The sequence below is a fragment of the Cherax quadricarinatus genome, chromosome 42 (assembly GCF_038502225.1).
Source record: "Cherax quadricarinatus isolate ZL_2023a chromosome 42, ASM3850222v1, whole genome shotgun sequence".
Lineage (NCBI taxonomy): Eukaryota > Metazoa > Arthropoda > Malacostraca > Decapoda > Parastacidae > Cherax > Cherax quadricarinatus.
The window spans coordinates 19904801-19920757 of record NC_091333.1 but is presented as its reverse complement, the minus strand read 5'-3'; the positions used below and the strand labels follow the sequence as shown (position 1 = coordinate 19920757).

The following is a 15957-nucleotide window of genomic DNA, read 5'->3' as shown; positions in this document are numbered from 1 at the left end:
GAAGGGAAGGTAAAGAGAGAGCAGCGGGGCGAAGACGACGACAGAGGTAAATTCTGCGTGCTCGTTGATAAAGTGGGCAGTCCAACAGAATGTGGCTGACTGATAATGGAGCTTGGCAATTCTCACAGAGAGGAGCAAGACGCCTCTCCATGAGATATCCATGAGTAAGACGAGTATGGCCAATGCGAAGACGGGAGAGAGTAGTCTCCCAACCTCGACACTGGTGATAAGAAGACGGCCAGTAACCTATACTCGGTTTAATAGACTGAAGTTTGTTGCCGAGCATTGTAGACCAACATTGTTGCCAACGGGTGTGAAGGTGGGAAGATATTACAGCAAAATAGTCCGTACATGGAATATCTCTATAAGAAACTGGTAGGTCATGTACTGCTGACCGCGCAGCAGTGTCTGCCTGTTCATTGCCCTGTACGTCAACATGACCAGGGACCCAACAAAAAACAATATCTTTATGCTTGGTAAAGATGCGGCGTAGCCAAAGTTGGATATGGAGGACTAAGGGGTGAGGTGTATCAAATTTTTGTATAGCCTGTAAAGCACTAAGGGAGTCTGAGACAACCACAAATGATGACACAGGCATAGATGCAATACGGATAAGTGCTGTAAGGATGGCATATAATTCAGCAGTAAAAATACTAGCCGAAGATAGTAAATGCCCTTGTACGACGCTGTCCGGAAACACTGCTGCGAATCCTACGCCATCTGTGTACACAGCAATGGCATGAGAATGAGAGTGAAAGTGGTCAAGAAAAAGAGAGCGGGAAGCGACCGTAGACAGTTGGGCTTTCGAGCAAGGGAGGGAGAAAGAACAGACTCGAACAGCTGGAACTTCCCAGGGGGGTAGGGAAAAGTGAGATGCTACATGTACATAGAAAGGTGGTAGTTGAAGAGAAGACAAGAGCGAATGAAGGCGAAGAGAGAAGGGACGGAGTAAGCAGGGGCGGCGAACAAATAAAGAATGTCTACTAATATCAGTGACCATTCTATAAATGGAAGGATTGCGGAGATCATGAGAGCGTACATAGTAGCGCAGGCAATGGGCATCACGGCGATCAGATAAGGATGGAACGTTCGCTTCTGCATAGAGGCTTTCGACAGGGGAAGAGCGAAAAGCACCAAGGCATAAACGTAATCCTTGGTGATGAATGGGGTTAAGGCTAGAGAGAGTAGCAGGAGATGCCGCTGAATAGATCTGGTCACCATAATCAAGTTTCGATAAAATAAGGGTGGAATGTAGGTGAAGGAGGGTTCGACGATCAGCTCCCCACGAAAGATGAGCAAGGGTTTTAAGAAGGTTCAGCCGGCTGTGACAAGTTGCCTTCAGAGAGGTAATGTGAGGTTTCCAGGATAACCTACGATCAAAGAGGAGGCCCAGAAACTTGACTGTATCACGTTCAGGGATACGGGAGCCATAGAGGTACAAAGGATGATCGGAGATGACAGAGCGTCTAGTGAAAGTGATTTGGTGGGTTTTAGTGCTGGAAAATTTAAACCCATGTGTGGTGGCCCAATTGGAAACACGGTCGACTGCATGTTGGAGAGAAACTGTAAGGAGGTGACAGTCAGCGCCTGCACAGGCAATAGCGAAGTCATCAACATAGTGATGACCAAATATTTGATGGAAGACTAGAGGCCAAATCATTAATAGCAAGGAGAAAAAGTGTTGTGCTCAGAACACATCCCTGGGGGACACCTTCAGCTTGGATAAAGTCCGGGGAGAGCACATTATTAACCCGAACACGGAAATGCCTGTCAGTTAAAAAGTTCTTAAGGAAGGATGGTAGATTGCCTCGAAGGCCTAAGGAGTGGGCTTGGGCTAAAATATTATACCTCCAAGTTGTGTCATATGCCTTCTCAAGGTCAAAAAATATGGCAATAACTGAGTGGTTATTCGCAAAGGCATTACGAACATAAGTATCCAAGCGCAGTAAGGGGTCTATGGTAGAACGTCCCTTACGAAAGCCATATTGACGAGTGGAGAGACTGTTGTGTGTCTCTAAATACCACACTAAACGTCTATTTACTAGACGTTCCATTACTTTGCAAACTGCACTGGTAAGAGCAATGGGACGATAGTGGGAGGTTTCATGTCCCGTAGTGCCTGGTTTGCGGAAAGGGAGAACAATGGCGGATTTCCACAGCTGTGGAAGAACTCCTTGTGACCAAATAAGATTGTAAAGGCGTAATAGGACTGCAAGGGCTGACTGATGTAAATGTTGTAGCATACGAATATGAATGTCGTCGGGCCCAGCTGCCGATGATCGACAAGCTGAGAGTGTTGCCTCCAGTTCTTGAAGTGTAAAAGGCACATTATACTGTTCTTCTCTGAGTGAAGAAAAGTCCAAGGGTGCTAACTCTCTGGCAGACTTTGAGGAAAGAAATGAGGGGCATAGATGGAGTCCCTGAGAAATACTGACCAGATGATTGCCAATTTCATTGGCAACATCTAGTGGGTTTGCTATATCAACACCGGCAACCCGCAGAACAGGAGCCGGGTCAGGAGAATATTTACCACTCAGTTTTCGTACTTTTTTCCAGACTGCACTCATAGAGGAAGCAGAGGTGATGGTGGAGACATAATCTCGCCAGCAAGTGCGTTTAGCGTCACGGATGACACGGCGAGCGATCGCACGCTTCTGTTTAAAATCAAGGAGTCACTCTGTGGTTCTATTGTACCGGTACCTGCCCCATGCAGCGCGTTTCAAACGTACTGCACGAGCACAAGCAGGAGACCACCAAGGCATGCATTTCTGAGAATGCCTGCCCGAAGTTTGGGGTATAGAATGAGAAGCTGCGGTGAAAACGGAGGACGAGAAGAGGTGTAAAAGCTCATCGATGGAGGACGAAGAAGGAACCTCTTTAAAAACAGTTAGGTGTGAGTAAAGGTTCCAATTTGCCCGATTAAATTGCCAGCGTGGGGTGCGAAGAGGTGGCGAATATGAAGGGGAAGTAAGAATGATTGGGAAATGATCACTGTCATGTAAGTCCGGGAGAACAGACCAAGTGAAGTCTAATGCGGCGGAGGAAGAGCAGATTGAGAGATCGATGCAAGAGAGAGTATGAGTCCGAGGATCAAAATGGGTGTGAGTACCTGTATTTAAAACATGGAGGGGGTGGGTGGCAAGAAAAGCCTCTAACTGAATTCCACGGGAATCACAGTGAGACCCTCCCCAGAGGAAATGGTGGGCATTAAAATCACCAAGTAACAGAATCGGTGGCGGTAATGACGAAACAAGGAAGGCAAAATCCGGAATAGATAATGCCCGAGAAGGAGAGAGATATAAAGAACAGAGCGTATACCACCTATGTAAGTGGATACGGGCTGCTGTGTAATGCAGCGAAGTATGAACAAATAGCTGATGGTACGGAATATCAGTGCGGAGAAGAAGGGCACTTTCATTAAAGGTCCCATCAGGAAAAGGATCTGAAGAATACAATAAATTATAGCCTGAGATGTGAGAAATAACAGCAGAGTGTAATTTTGGTTCCTGTAAGCAAACACCAACAGGGGCAAACTGGGAGAGTAACATCTGAAGCTCACCCCGATTACCCCTGAGGCCGCGTATATTCCACTGTAAATAGGCCATGATTGGCAATGATAAAGATACTTGAAATCCGCAGGTAAGGGTTCCTACGGACTAGAAGGGTTAGAAAAGTCCACATGCGGAGGCAGTGGAAAATGTTCAAGCAGCGAAGGAACGGTGCGCTGTGAAGAAATGAGTTGCGCAGATGGAGCAGAGGAGAGAGAAAGAGCGGAAGGTGGATCAGTGTCCATTGATGGTTTGGTCTCTGCAATATATTCAGAGATTGCTTCAAGTGTTTCGGAATTCAGAGATGTCGTATGGGAGACAATATTGGGAATGGTAGGGGGAGGATGAGTAAAGATTGGAACTGTATTGGACTGTACCAAGGTAGGGGGGGGCGAAAGGGTGGAGGGAACTGGAGAAGCGTGGCAGGGGACAGAGGAGGCAGGAACCTGGGAGGTGGCAGAAGAGGAAGAAACTTGGGAGGGAACAGGGGAGGAAGGTACATTACGAGGAGGAGGGTGAACCTCTGCACTTGTAACTGAGCCAGTGAGAGGGGAAGAACTAGGGACAGAGACAGGGAGGGTAAAATGAGGAGGTGGAAGATGGGTAGGTGTTACCGGACCTTTTTTTGACTTTTGAGAAGTAGAGGGACGATTGGGAGGAGGTGTCGTACGAGGTCTCGTCAATACTGAGGCTTGTGAGAGAGAACTCGAAGAAGCGAGAATAGACTGAGGCGTTGAAGTAGGGACGTCTGAGCCGAGGACAGCAAAAGGATTAGATACAGGAGTGATTATGGGAGAGGTAACCACAGAGGTGGGTGTAGAAGATGGGATACCAGAAGTGGGGGGACGTTTTGAAACACGGGAATAAGAAACACGTGGGAGTCTCCCTTGGAGGCGGAGATGAGAAACTGCCATGGCATAAGGGAGACCTTCTGTCTCTTTGAGGTAACGGATTTCCCGCTCGTTTAAATAGACCTGACAACGGCGAGAGTACGAAGGGTGAGCCTCATGACAGTTAAGGCAAGAGGGAGATCGATTATTATTATTATTATAATCAAGGGGGAAGCGCTAAACCCGGAGGATTATACAGCGCCTGGGGGGGGGGGGGGGGGGATGTGGAAGGCATTACGGCTTAATTCGGGGAACTGGAGCACAGATCCAATTCCCTAAATCAAGAGCCCCTCACCAACATCAAGGAACCTTCCTTGAGGGGCGGGAGATCGATTGCAAGACGTATTAGAATGGTCATCGGCACCACAGACTGGGCATTCGGCGATAGATCTGCAATATTTCGCTGGATGGCCAAATCGCCAGCAATTTCTACACTGTTGTGGTGTAGGGATCACCTTTCGAACTTGTAACCGGTGTCCTGCTATATAAACTGAGGATGGGAGTTCTCGGCTGTCAAAAGTTAAACGAGCCACATTGCTAGGGTATCGTCTCCGCCCACGGGCAGGAAGAACATAAGTGTCTACCTTGAGGATTGGGAGATCTTGGAGTTCCAGCTGTTCTAGAATGTCAGTGCCACATGTCTGGAAATTTCGTTGAACTATGGTATGGGGCAGATTATTATTATTATAATCAAGGGGGAAGCACTAAACCCGTAGGATTATACAGCGCCTATGGGGTGATGGAAGGCATTCAGGCTTAATTCAGGGAACTGGAGCACAGATCCAATTCCCTAGATCAAGAGCCCCTCACCAGCGTCAAGGAGCCTTCCTTGAGGGGGGTATGGGGCAGAATGACGGTACCACTACAAGAATTGAGGGAATGATGTTTTTCAAGAGTGACAGGAACAGTATCGATATGGGAAAGACGAGAGAGCTCATGAGCCTGGGTAGCATTCTGTACGGTAATGATGCGCGTACCGCTCTTAAGAGCATGAAAAGAAATATCTTTACCAACATGGCGTAGGAGTGCCTTGCCAATACTATGGTCAGAAAGATAGGCAGTAGAGGAAGTTGGTCGTAAAGTGAAGAATTTAGTCCACTGTTCAGTCTGAAACTGAGCGTGGAAAGGTAGTGAAGGACGTGTCGATCGTTTCTGAGAAGAACGAGAAGGTGGAGCAGTATCATCAGCAGGTAATTGTCGTTGGCGTTTAGGCGTGGGACCAGAGTTGGTCCGACGTGGAACGGGTTGGCGATTTGAAAATTGCCGCACCGTAGAGGGAGAGGCCGGAAGCATAGTCAGAGGAGAGCGAAGGTCCGATAAATCGAAGGAGTCAGTCGAGGCCTCAGCACCTGAAGCGGGTGAGGAAACAGCACCGGCAATAGGTACAGAGGCATGAGGAATGTCTGAAGAGTGGTCCAAAGACGAGGCAGGGTCAGAACGGGGTGCGGTATCAAGAAGGGGCCCGGGGGTACCAGGTTCATGGACTAGGGCTGCCATGGTTAGGTTACTTCTTTCTTTTTGTTTTTAAGAAAAAAAAAGAAAGAAGAAAAGAAAATAAAAATAAAAAAAAGAAAAAAAAAGGGGGGACCGGGGAGGGATAGGTCCTAGGAGGAATGAAAGGGCCAGAAATCTCCCTCCGCGCCCGAGAGGACCTCAGCACCGCAAGTAGCGCAGATGCAGCATGGAACCCGTGCCATACCCTACCCATCATGCTAGTAAACTAACAATCCGGGATAGCAACCTCACATCTGCCGAGCTACCTCGGTGGACAAAAGAGAGGGCGGCCGGATATCCGCCACAAAGCATACCTCCTTCGGCCACCACCCCCGGAATCCGAAAGGTGGCTTCCAGAGATACACTCGTCGCCCGAAAGACACCCAAAGCTACTCCGGGATACCGGAGAGGGATTGGGACATCCCCAGGCGATCCAGATTCCACGGCAAACTACGCCACCGCTAAGAACCTCAACGGAATGGGATGGACCCCGGTATCCTTTCCTCCACCTAGGAACTAGCGCGCCTGTGGGAGAAATCCCAAAGGACAAAAAGAGGAAGGGCAAAAGGGAGGGGTGGGGAAGGGGAGGAGGAAAGGAAAAAGGGGCGGATGGGGTCTGAGGAAGAAGACCGATAGGTCTAATTCCTCAGACCAAGAGCCTCTTCACCACGGGGAAGGGGAGATTCATTTTATGAGGGGGTAATTAGGTTCGGTCTGAGGAAGAAGACCGATAGGTCTAATTCCTCAGGAATGCCAAGAGTAATAGTAGTAGTAGCCTCAAATGTCACTCCTACTGTCATACAAGGAGATCACCCCCATTGAAGAGGCGCCCGGTGGGTGCAGCTTGCTGACGCATTATTCATTAGGTAGGGTTAGCTTATTGTTATGCCTATTTCCTGATGTGTCATTTGTCTTTAAAAAATTTACTGTGCTTTAAACAAACTGTTTAAAGCATTTCCTGCTTCTTATAGAAGCTTGTTTTGTTCATACACAAGAAGAACTGTTATTGAGGGAAAAAGATCGTTTCCACTCCCACTCTTTTCATTGTTTTTTCTATAATTTCTTTGATATTATGAGCTAAAATCTGAAAAACAATTCTTTGATAATTTTTGCAGTATTTCAGTATCAAAATTATGTTTGATTCAACAGAAAGGTGATATAATTGACATCATTGCCAAAAACCCCTCGGGACTATGGAAAGGCTGTGTGGAGGGAAGAGTTGGGCATTTTAAATTCATCCTCGTGGAAGAGGAGGTTGAGCGTCCAGCTCGTCGTACTCGTGCTTGGCGAGGAACAACGCCTCGCCGTGGTCGAGCACGTACTTTAGAAGAGATTCTTACAAGGCTGCATCTTGGCCATCTTATACAGGTAAGCAAATATATCTATTTAGTAAAAAGGACTTTCTTGGGAGAATATTTCCTAGAATATACAGGTAAGATATAGCATATTGTGCAGATGGAACACATCATTTACACAATACACATATAACCTGCACATGAAGAAAGATCCCTCTAGTTAACCTGTAAACGGTCCAAACGTATATATACGTTTTTTCAACATTTGAAAGTATGTAAAATAAGTAGATCTTTTTAATTTGAAAATGTGTAAAAAACTTTGATCTACTTTTTTTTTTATACATGTATTTGAAAATATGTAAAAAAAACGCAAATCTACTTATGGAGCACTACGCATATGAACGTAGATCTGCTTGGACCGTTTACGGGTTAATGGTACAATGGACCAAAATGTCATCGTAAGTTTCTCCTATGTGTGGGTTATTTATGTAACATTGCAGCCATGGTATTGTGCCTTTTTATTCTTGAACCCGTTACCCCTGCTTGCAAACTTGCTCCCAGGGTCGAAGAATCTAAAAAAAAAAAAAAAAAAAAAACTTATGAAATGATACAGATTCATTTTCTGAAGGTAATGAAACCAAAAGCATGAAATCTGATGGAAAACTTATGGAATTACTCTCTTGCGAAGTTAGCGATCTCGGCAATTTCACCCCCTTTTGTGATGTAGTCCAGCTGGGCTTGTGAGGTCTCTGGGGAGACCTAATTTAACCAATTATATGGTCACACCTTGCCTTGGCAAACGTCTGTCAGCCACGTCTGAGGTCTTTTGTTCTTGACGGCTTCAGGTCGTACACGTGGTTGTGGGGTGTGCTTGGACCACCATATAAACCCAAGGAACAGCTGAGCAGAGGAGATTCGAGCAGAGCTGAGCTGGAGAGTCTCGGGAGGAGAGACTGTTGGAGACATTGGGCAGAGTAGAATAGTAATATTCACTGTCCCCGTTATTGTATTTTTATTTCTTATATTTTATTATGTTTAGTTAAAGTAGTGAGAGGGTGAGTAGTGTGGTGGGTAGAGTAATGAGAGGTGAAGATGTAGTCACCAGTGACCTCACATTACCTACCTCCGCACTCATCCCTCCTACTGCCTCGCCTGTCCCCTGCCTACTGACTCCCTCCTCTTACCCTCTTATTCCCCTAATCATTACCCCCCCTACATGACACTTTGAGCCCTATTGTGGGCTAATTCCATTGCTCCAGTCAACCAAACTCATAGCTGTTTAGCTAGAACTCCTTTTATTCTGTCGACTGAGTACAAGAAACTTCCCATTTACCTATTTCAACTACCCAGTAAAGTGATCAGAAATTACTAATTTGCCAAATTTCACACAAAATTCAAGAAAGGCCAATAGGGGCAGAATAAATAATGCAGACATTCCTGGCACTAAAACAACATTTTTTCTGTTCATTACTCATGTCTCCAAGCCCCTTTTCATTTTGAATTTTTATTCACACAAAAAATAAAGATTTACTGTTATTCAGACTACTGTATAATGGTAATAATTGTTTAAATAATATCATTGCATTCATGAATGCATATCAGACTGGCCATTTGATGTGTATTGGATGCATGACGTGTTTTGTTTACTCTTGAATGTCGGCAGAAATCAAACATTTCCACTACTTCGAGCTCAATTTCAAGCTACTTTGTCTGCAACCCATTCAGAATCATCTCTATTTCTGTAATGTATCTTCTGTTCTATGAAATGAGACCAAGAAACTGAGAATACAACCATAAAAAACATACAAAAATACTCTGCAAAAATCACTGTTTTACACCAAAAACACGGTCACAGTTTTTTCCCTCATGCACTGTGTGCTGCAGGATTTTTTTTTTTATACTATTCACATTGACCATGCAGACCCATTCTCTCATATGTAGCCTACCAGCTTTCTCCTGCAAGATTGGAAGCCACTAGAATTTTGGCATATTATGGGACTGACCCCCAAAAGGGTTAAATCATTCATTTGTTTGTTTGAAGTGAAGGTGGGTCCTGCATAACCATGAGCTTTCCATATTTACTGTTAAATGTCATCCAATCCCATAAAAAACAATGCATCATGTAGCAATAAAGTATTTATGGGATATCACTTCGGTTCTTTATTTTAGTGAAAGAGTAATTAGCAAAGCTCTGATGGGAAAAATAATTGATAGGAATTAGTGTTAAGAAATAACATAGATGAAACTTACCATGAATGAATATATGAGCTGTAATGTAATAAACATATAGTAAGGGCACAAGATAAGTGGATGGATGAAGAGAATACATATACAGTGGACCCTCAGTTAACGCCTTTAATCCGTTCCAGAGACCTAGCTTTTAACCGAATTAATTTTCCCCATTAGAAATAATGGAAATCCAATTAATCCGTTCCAGGCACCCAAAAGTATTAAACATGAAATATACATTTCCCTACACAGAAAACAATGATACATGAAGAATAAAACAAATAACATCACACTTACCTTTATTGTGGACTTGTTGACGAGTGATGAGATGGGAGGAAGGCAGAGGATGAAGGTGTTCTATTGTTTGGAAGGGAAATCCCCTTCCATAAAGACTTCGGTAACAAGTCCTTTTCTGGCTTGTGTCCTGGGAAGTGCCTTTTCATCCTGAGTAATGTAGGTCCTATTTGGCATTTTCTTCCTAAACAGGCCTGTTTTGTCACAATTGAACACTTGTTGGGGTTTTAATTTTTCAGCCTCTATGTACCCCTTAACCCTTTATCGTGCAAGGGGTCCGAAAATTTGAAATTCGAACTGAACTCCCTATGGTGGATAGAGTAACTCAATACAAGGTCACTGATCCCATATAAATTGATTTCTGATGGTTAGTTTTCGAGCAATTGCTAATCTCCGAAGACCGAAAATATTCGGCTGGGCCCGACAAAGGGATTAAAAAATTTTATGTTGCAAACTTGCAATTGTTAATAAAACACACCAAAACAATTTTTTAAATTTAATATACAAACAGACAATATAAAAAACATAAATGGAACTTGAATCAAAACATTTTTTAATTGTTACAAAAATATAAAAAGGAAGCAAATCTCAACAATGACAAATTGCAAAGGGATGCAACTTTCAATCCCTATATTCCTGAGATTCATTTGGATGACCAATTATTCTATATTGCTAATTGATGGTATGGTAGTCGCTGAAGCAATTTCTATCACTCTTTATCCAGATTTACTTTGCATACAGAACACTGGAATGAGGATGTGACCAATTTCTTCGAGTGGCTGCAATAGTTGCAATCGTAATACCTTACTTTTTCTTCACTAATTTCTGTTTTTTGGCTGGCCTTTCTTCCTCCTCATCATCACTTGACACCTGTGCATCCGGTGGCAAGTATTCATCACCACTATCCAGCAATTCTGGTTCATCTACCTCTGCTTCTGAGTCACTCTCTTCAGAAACGCAGACATACCTCGACCTGCTGGTGGACTGCTCCCCATAAAACAACTTCTCATTGATCTGGAAGGACAATAGAAACCTCCTGTATAGATCCAGACCACTACAGAGTTCATATATGCAATTGAAATTTTTTTATAAATATTTATTTGACTAAAATTGGACATTCCCGGAAACTCGGGCAAGACCGAAATAATTCGGTATAAAATGTTTGCACTTTTTTCAACTGCATGCTACACTCATATTATGCTTCACACGGACTTTAGGTATATATCAAAATATGCCTAAACTATTCATGTAAGCACTAAACACAACAATCAGTACTTACCGACATTGTAGAATGTATAATCCAAGAGTAGATTAGTAAGGGTGGAGGGAAAAATGCGTGTGTGGACGGAGCCAAGCCACCAGTGTTTATATTTTGATCTCTCAACCAATGGGAAGGCGGCAGAAGCGAACTGTACTTAGCTGAAGAGACTCAGGGAAGGCTTGTGATTGGTTGGAACTAAAGAACGGGAAGCTGGCCGCGCGGGGCACGGAGTATGACACGCCCCCAAAACACGTAATTAATACCGAATTTTTCCGGCCAAACACGATAAAAGGCCTGCACATATTTTTCAGCCGCATTTTTGTCAGAACTGGCAGCCTCACCATGCTTTATCATACCATACCACCATCACAACCACCCTCTACCACCACCACCACTTTCATATTTTTCTACAAACTTTTTCTTAAATTATATGTGTTTCTCACATTCTTTACCATACAATTGGCACTAGAAGCTTTCTTGGGGCCCATGGTGGCTTATTTACCAGTTACAAGCACCAAAAACAATGGAATAATACAAAATACAGTGGTCCCTCATTTATCGTCATTAATCCGTTACTGGAAGTGTGATGATTATTGAAATAGACTATTTTCAAATCAATTTTCTCCATAAGAAATAATGTAAATACAATTAATCCGTGCCTGACACCCAGAAGTATTAAAACAAAAATTTTTACATGAAATATATATGTAGTACATAAACAATACAATGGGACATGAATGAAACATTAACAGCAGATGCAGATGCAGTTTAATACAGTGGACCCCCGGTTAATATTTTTTCACTCCAGAAGTATGTTCAGGTGCCGGTACTGACCGAATTTGTTCCCATAAGAAATATTGTGAAGTAGATTAGTCCATTTCAGACCCTCAAACACACACGTACAAACGCACTTACATAATTGGTCGCATTCGGAGGTAATCGTTATGCGGGGGTCCACTGTATTGACAAATGCAAAGTTCTAAATGTTGGGCTGTATAGTCCTTGTGGCTTAGTGCTTCTTTTTGATTATAATAATAATCTAAATGTTGGACAGTTAAATAACCATGCCACATATAAACTAAATAATGTAGATCTTAATACGTACTACTGATTGTGAAAAGGATTTAGGAGTTCTGGTTAGCAGTAATCTAAAACCAAGACAACAGTGCATTAGTGTTCGCAATAAAGCTAACAGAATTCTTGGCTTCATATCTAGAAGTATAAATAATAGAAGTCCTCAGGCTGTTCTTCAACTCTATATATCCTTGGTTAGGCCTCATTTAGACTTATGCTGCTCAGTTCTGGTCACCGTATTACAAAATGGATATAAACACTCTGGAAAACGTAGAGGAAGATGACAAAGATGATCCCATGTATCAGAAATCTTCCCTATGAGGATAGACTGAGGGCCCTGAATCTGCACTCTATTGAAAGGCGTAGAATTAGGGGGGATATGATAGAGGTGTATAAATGGAAAACAGGAATAAATAGAGGGGATGTAAATAGCATGCTGAAAATTTCCAGCCAAGACAGGACTCGCAGCAATGGTTTCAAGTTGGAAAAATTCAGATTCGGGAAGGATGTAGGAAAGCACTGGTTTGGTAATAGAGTTGTGGATGAGTGGAACAAACTCCCGAGTACAGTTATTCAGGCTAAAACGTTGTGTAGTTTTAAAAATAGGTTAGATAAATACATGAGTGGGTGTGGGTTGGACCTGACTAGCTTGTGTTGCTGGGTCTGGTGCAGTGCTCCATCCTTGAGTGAAGGTGACCAGACTGGGTGGGTCACTGGGCTAATCTGGGGGGGACATGGACCTGCTCTGCATGGGTCAGTAGGCCTGTTGCAGTGTCCTTCTTTCTTATGTTCTTATAACACTTACCTTTATTGGCGATTCTTCTTAGTGTATGGAAGACTGGATTAGTTACTGTTTGGAAGGGGAATCCCCTTCCATCAACACCTCAGGTACCAAGTCCTTTTCTGGGGTTACTTCTCTTCTCTGTTTCTAAACACCACTAGGACCAGCTTGAGAGTCACTGGAGTCCTATCTCGCAAAAAAAAAGTGTCCAGAGAGCTATGTTTCTGGCGTCTCTTTAAAACTTCCCTAAAATGGGCCAAGACTGTCACTGTACAAGTTGCCGATATGGCTTGCAACATCCTTCTCAGGGTGATGTTTCTTCATAAATCTTTCCATCCTACCCCACATTTCAAAAATCTCCTTAATTTCAGAAGAAGGCACCTTCTTCCATCTCTCTTCCTCCTCCTCTGCAGCAAGATTCTGAGCTGCGATCTGTTGCTGTTCCTGCTGAAGCTCTTGCAGCTCCTCATTGTGGTCCTCCACCAACTCTTCCACATCCTCCAACCCCATGGAACTCCCCAATGCCACAATAGATTTCACAATTGACATAGGCTCATCAGGGTCAGCCACAAACCCTTCAAAATCCCTCTTGTGGACACAATCTGCCACAATTTTCTCCAAGCAACAACAGCTTCCTTGATTTCCTTCTTCTTTCCCATGATGGAAGATATGGTTGTTATACATCCTGGCCAGTTCGGCAACACGTACGCCACTTTCATATTGTTCAATGATGTTTTTCTTAAATTCAATCGTATTTCTCACCTTCTTTACCAAAGGCTTGGCACTAGGAGCTTTCTTTGGAGCCATGGTAGCTTATTTAGCACTTGCAAGCACTGAAATGAATGAAATAGTATTATGAAATTTTTTGTATGAACTAGTGAGGGGACCGTCGCTCACTGGTAAACAACGGCACACTGGCTGGGAAGGGAGGCCGAGGCGGCTCAGAGCCATAAGTACGCATCCAGGACGAACAACGATTAGCGAGTCAACCGACCATTTGCGAGCCAGTGTTTGGACGAAAATAGCACGACGATTTCCGAGGGACCACTGTACAGTGGACCCCCGGTTAACGATTTTAATCCGTGCAAGAGGGGTAATTGTTATGCGAAATAATCGCTATGTGAATGAATTTTCCCCATAAGAAATAATGGAAATCAAATTAATCCGTGCAAGACACCCAAAAGTATGAAAAAAAAAATTTTACCACATGAAATATACATTTTCCCACACACAAAGAGAAGGATACATGCACAATAGTAGAGTAGTACATGCACAGTATATATTGTGCATGTACTAGTCTACTAAATGAAGAATAAATGACACTTACCTTTATTGAAGATGCAGCAATGACTGATGAGACACTGTGTCCTGGGAGTGCCTTTTCCTCCTGAGTACTGTAGGTCCTGTTTGGCATTTTCTTCCAGAACAGGCCTTATCACACTGTGTATGCCACTACGATTCTTAAATCTCTCAAACCAACCTTTGCTGGCTTTAAATTCACCAATATGAGCACTAGTTCCAGGCATTTGTCCTGTTCACCTGGGTGTTAGTCGACTTGTGTGGGTTGCATCCTGGGAGACAAGATTAAGGACCCCAATGGAAATAAGTTAGACAGTCTTTGATGACACTGACTTTTTTGGGTTATCCTGGGTGGCAAATCCTCTGGGGTTAATTGTTTCTTGGTATTCTCAATAAGCCACACCAACAACGGTGCTACAGCAGCAGCAGCAGCTGACAGTGCAGCAGCAGCAGCAGCTGTACCACCAATAGTAGCGATGGTTGATTGGGGTTTATTATACAACCTGGCCAGCTCGGAGACATGCACTCCACTTTCATACTTATCAATGATCTTTTTCTTCATCTCTATTGTAATTCTCACCCTTATTGCTGTAGGGTTGGCACTAGAAGCTTTCTTGGGGCCCATGGTCACTTATTTTCCAGAAAAAGCACCGAAAACACTGTAATAATACGAAATATTCCGATTGCATGCTTGGATGTTACCGCGGAGGCTGGCTGGTAAACAATGCCACCGGCGGAACATGTGAGCGTGGCTCAGGCCGCGTCTCGGACGAAAATCGGTAAGCGGGTTTTTAAGCGGTATGTGAGGCAAAATTTTTGCGATTAAAGTAAGCGGTATGCGAAATAATCGCTATGTGATGCCATCGTTATGCGGGGGTCCACTGTATATCACATGTATGCGCGGAATCGTCCTCGCTGGCTTTGTAAACAGTGGCACACTGGTTGGTGCATTGAGTGAATGGCTGGGCTCGCTCAATGCACCGTGCTGAAACGTTCGGGACGAAAGCTCCCAACCGAGTTTTTAGGTGTTATCTGAGCCAATTTTTTGACGCCAAAGCGAGGCGTTATCCGATGCAGGCGTTAACTGAGGGTCCACTGTAATGAAATGGGAGACAGCAATAACAGGCAGCATGAAGACTGGGGATTGAGGAGAGACTGTGCTAAACACACATTTGTAATATATACCTGGAGAGGGTTTCGGGGGTTAACACCCCCGCGGCCCAGTCTGTGACCGGGCCTCATGGTGGATAAGGGCCTGATCAACCAGGTCGTTGCTGTTGGCCGCACACAACCCGACGTATGAACCACAGCCTGGTTGGTCAGGTACTGATTTTAGGTGCCTGTCCAGCACCACCTTGAAGACAGCCAGGGGTATATTGGTAAACCCCCTTATGTATACTGGAAGGCAGTTGAACAGTCTTGGGCCCCTGACACTTATTGTATTGTCTCTTATCATGCTAGTGACACCCCTGCTTTTTATTGTGGGGATGTTGCATCTTCCACCGAGTCTTTTGCTTTCATAGGGAGTGATTTTTGTGTGCAAGTTTGGTACTAATCCCTCTAGGATTTTCCAAGTATATTCATGCATCTCTCCCACCTGCATTCTAGGGAGTACAGGTTGAGGAACTTCAAGCGGTCCCAGTAATTTAGGTGTTTTGTTGCAGTTATGTATGCCGTGAAGGTTCTCTGTACATTTTCTAGGTCAGCAATTTCACCTGCCCTGAAAAGTGATGTTAGTGTGCAGCAATATTCCAGCCTAGATAGAACAAGCGACCTGAAGAGTGTCGTCATG

At 43.9% G+C, this 15957-nt stretch overlaps 1 protein-coding gene across 6 annotated transcripts in view; it reads left to right on the top strand.

The window, feature by feature from the left end:
- Positions 1-15957, top strand: part of LOC128706052 (uncharacterized) — a 964931-nt gene that overhangs the window by 940662 nt on the left and 8312 nt on the right. For all 6 annotated transcript variants that reach the window (XM_053786548.2, XM_053786547.2, XM_070093399.1 and 3 more), the window contains one exon: positions 7082-7300. In XM_053786548.2, coding sequence (XP_053642523.2) covers positions 7082-7300 — 219 coding nt within the window. The remainder of the gene's footprint in view (positions 1-7081; positions 7301-15957) is intronic.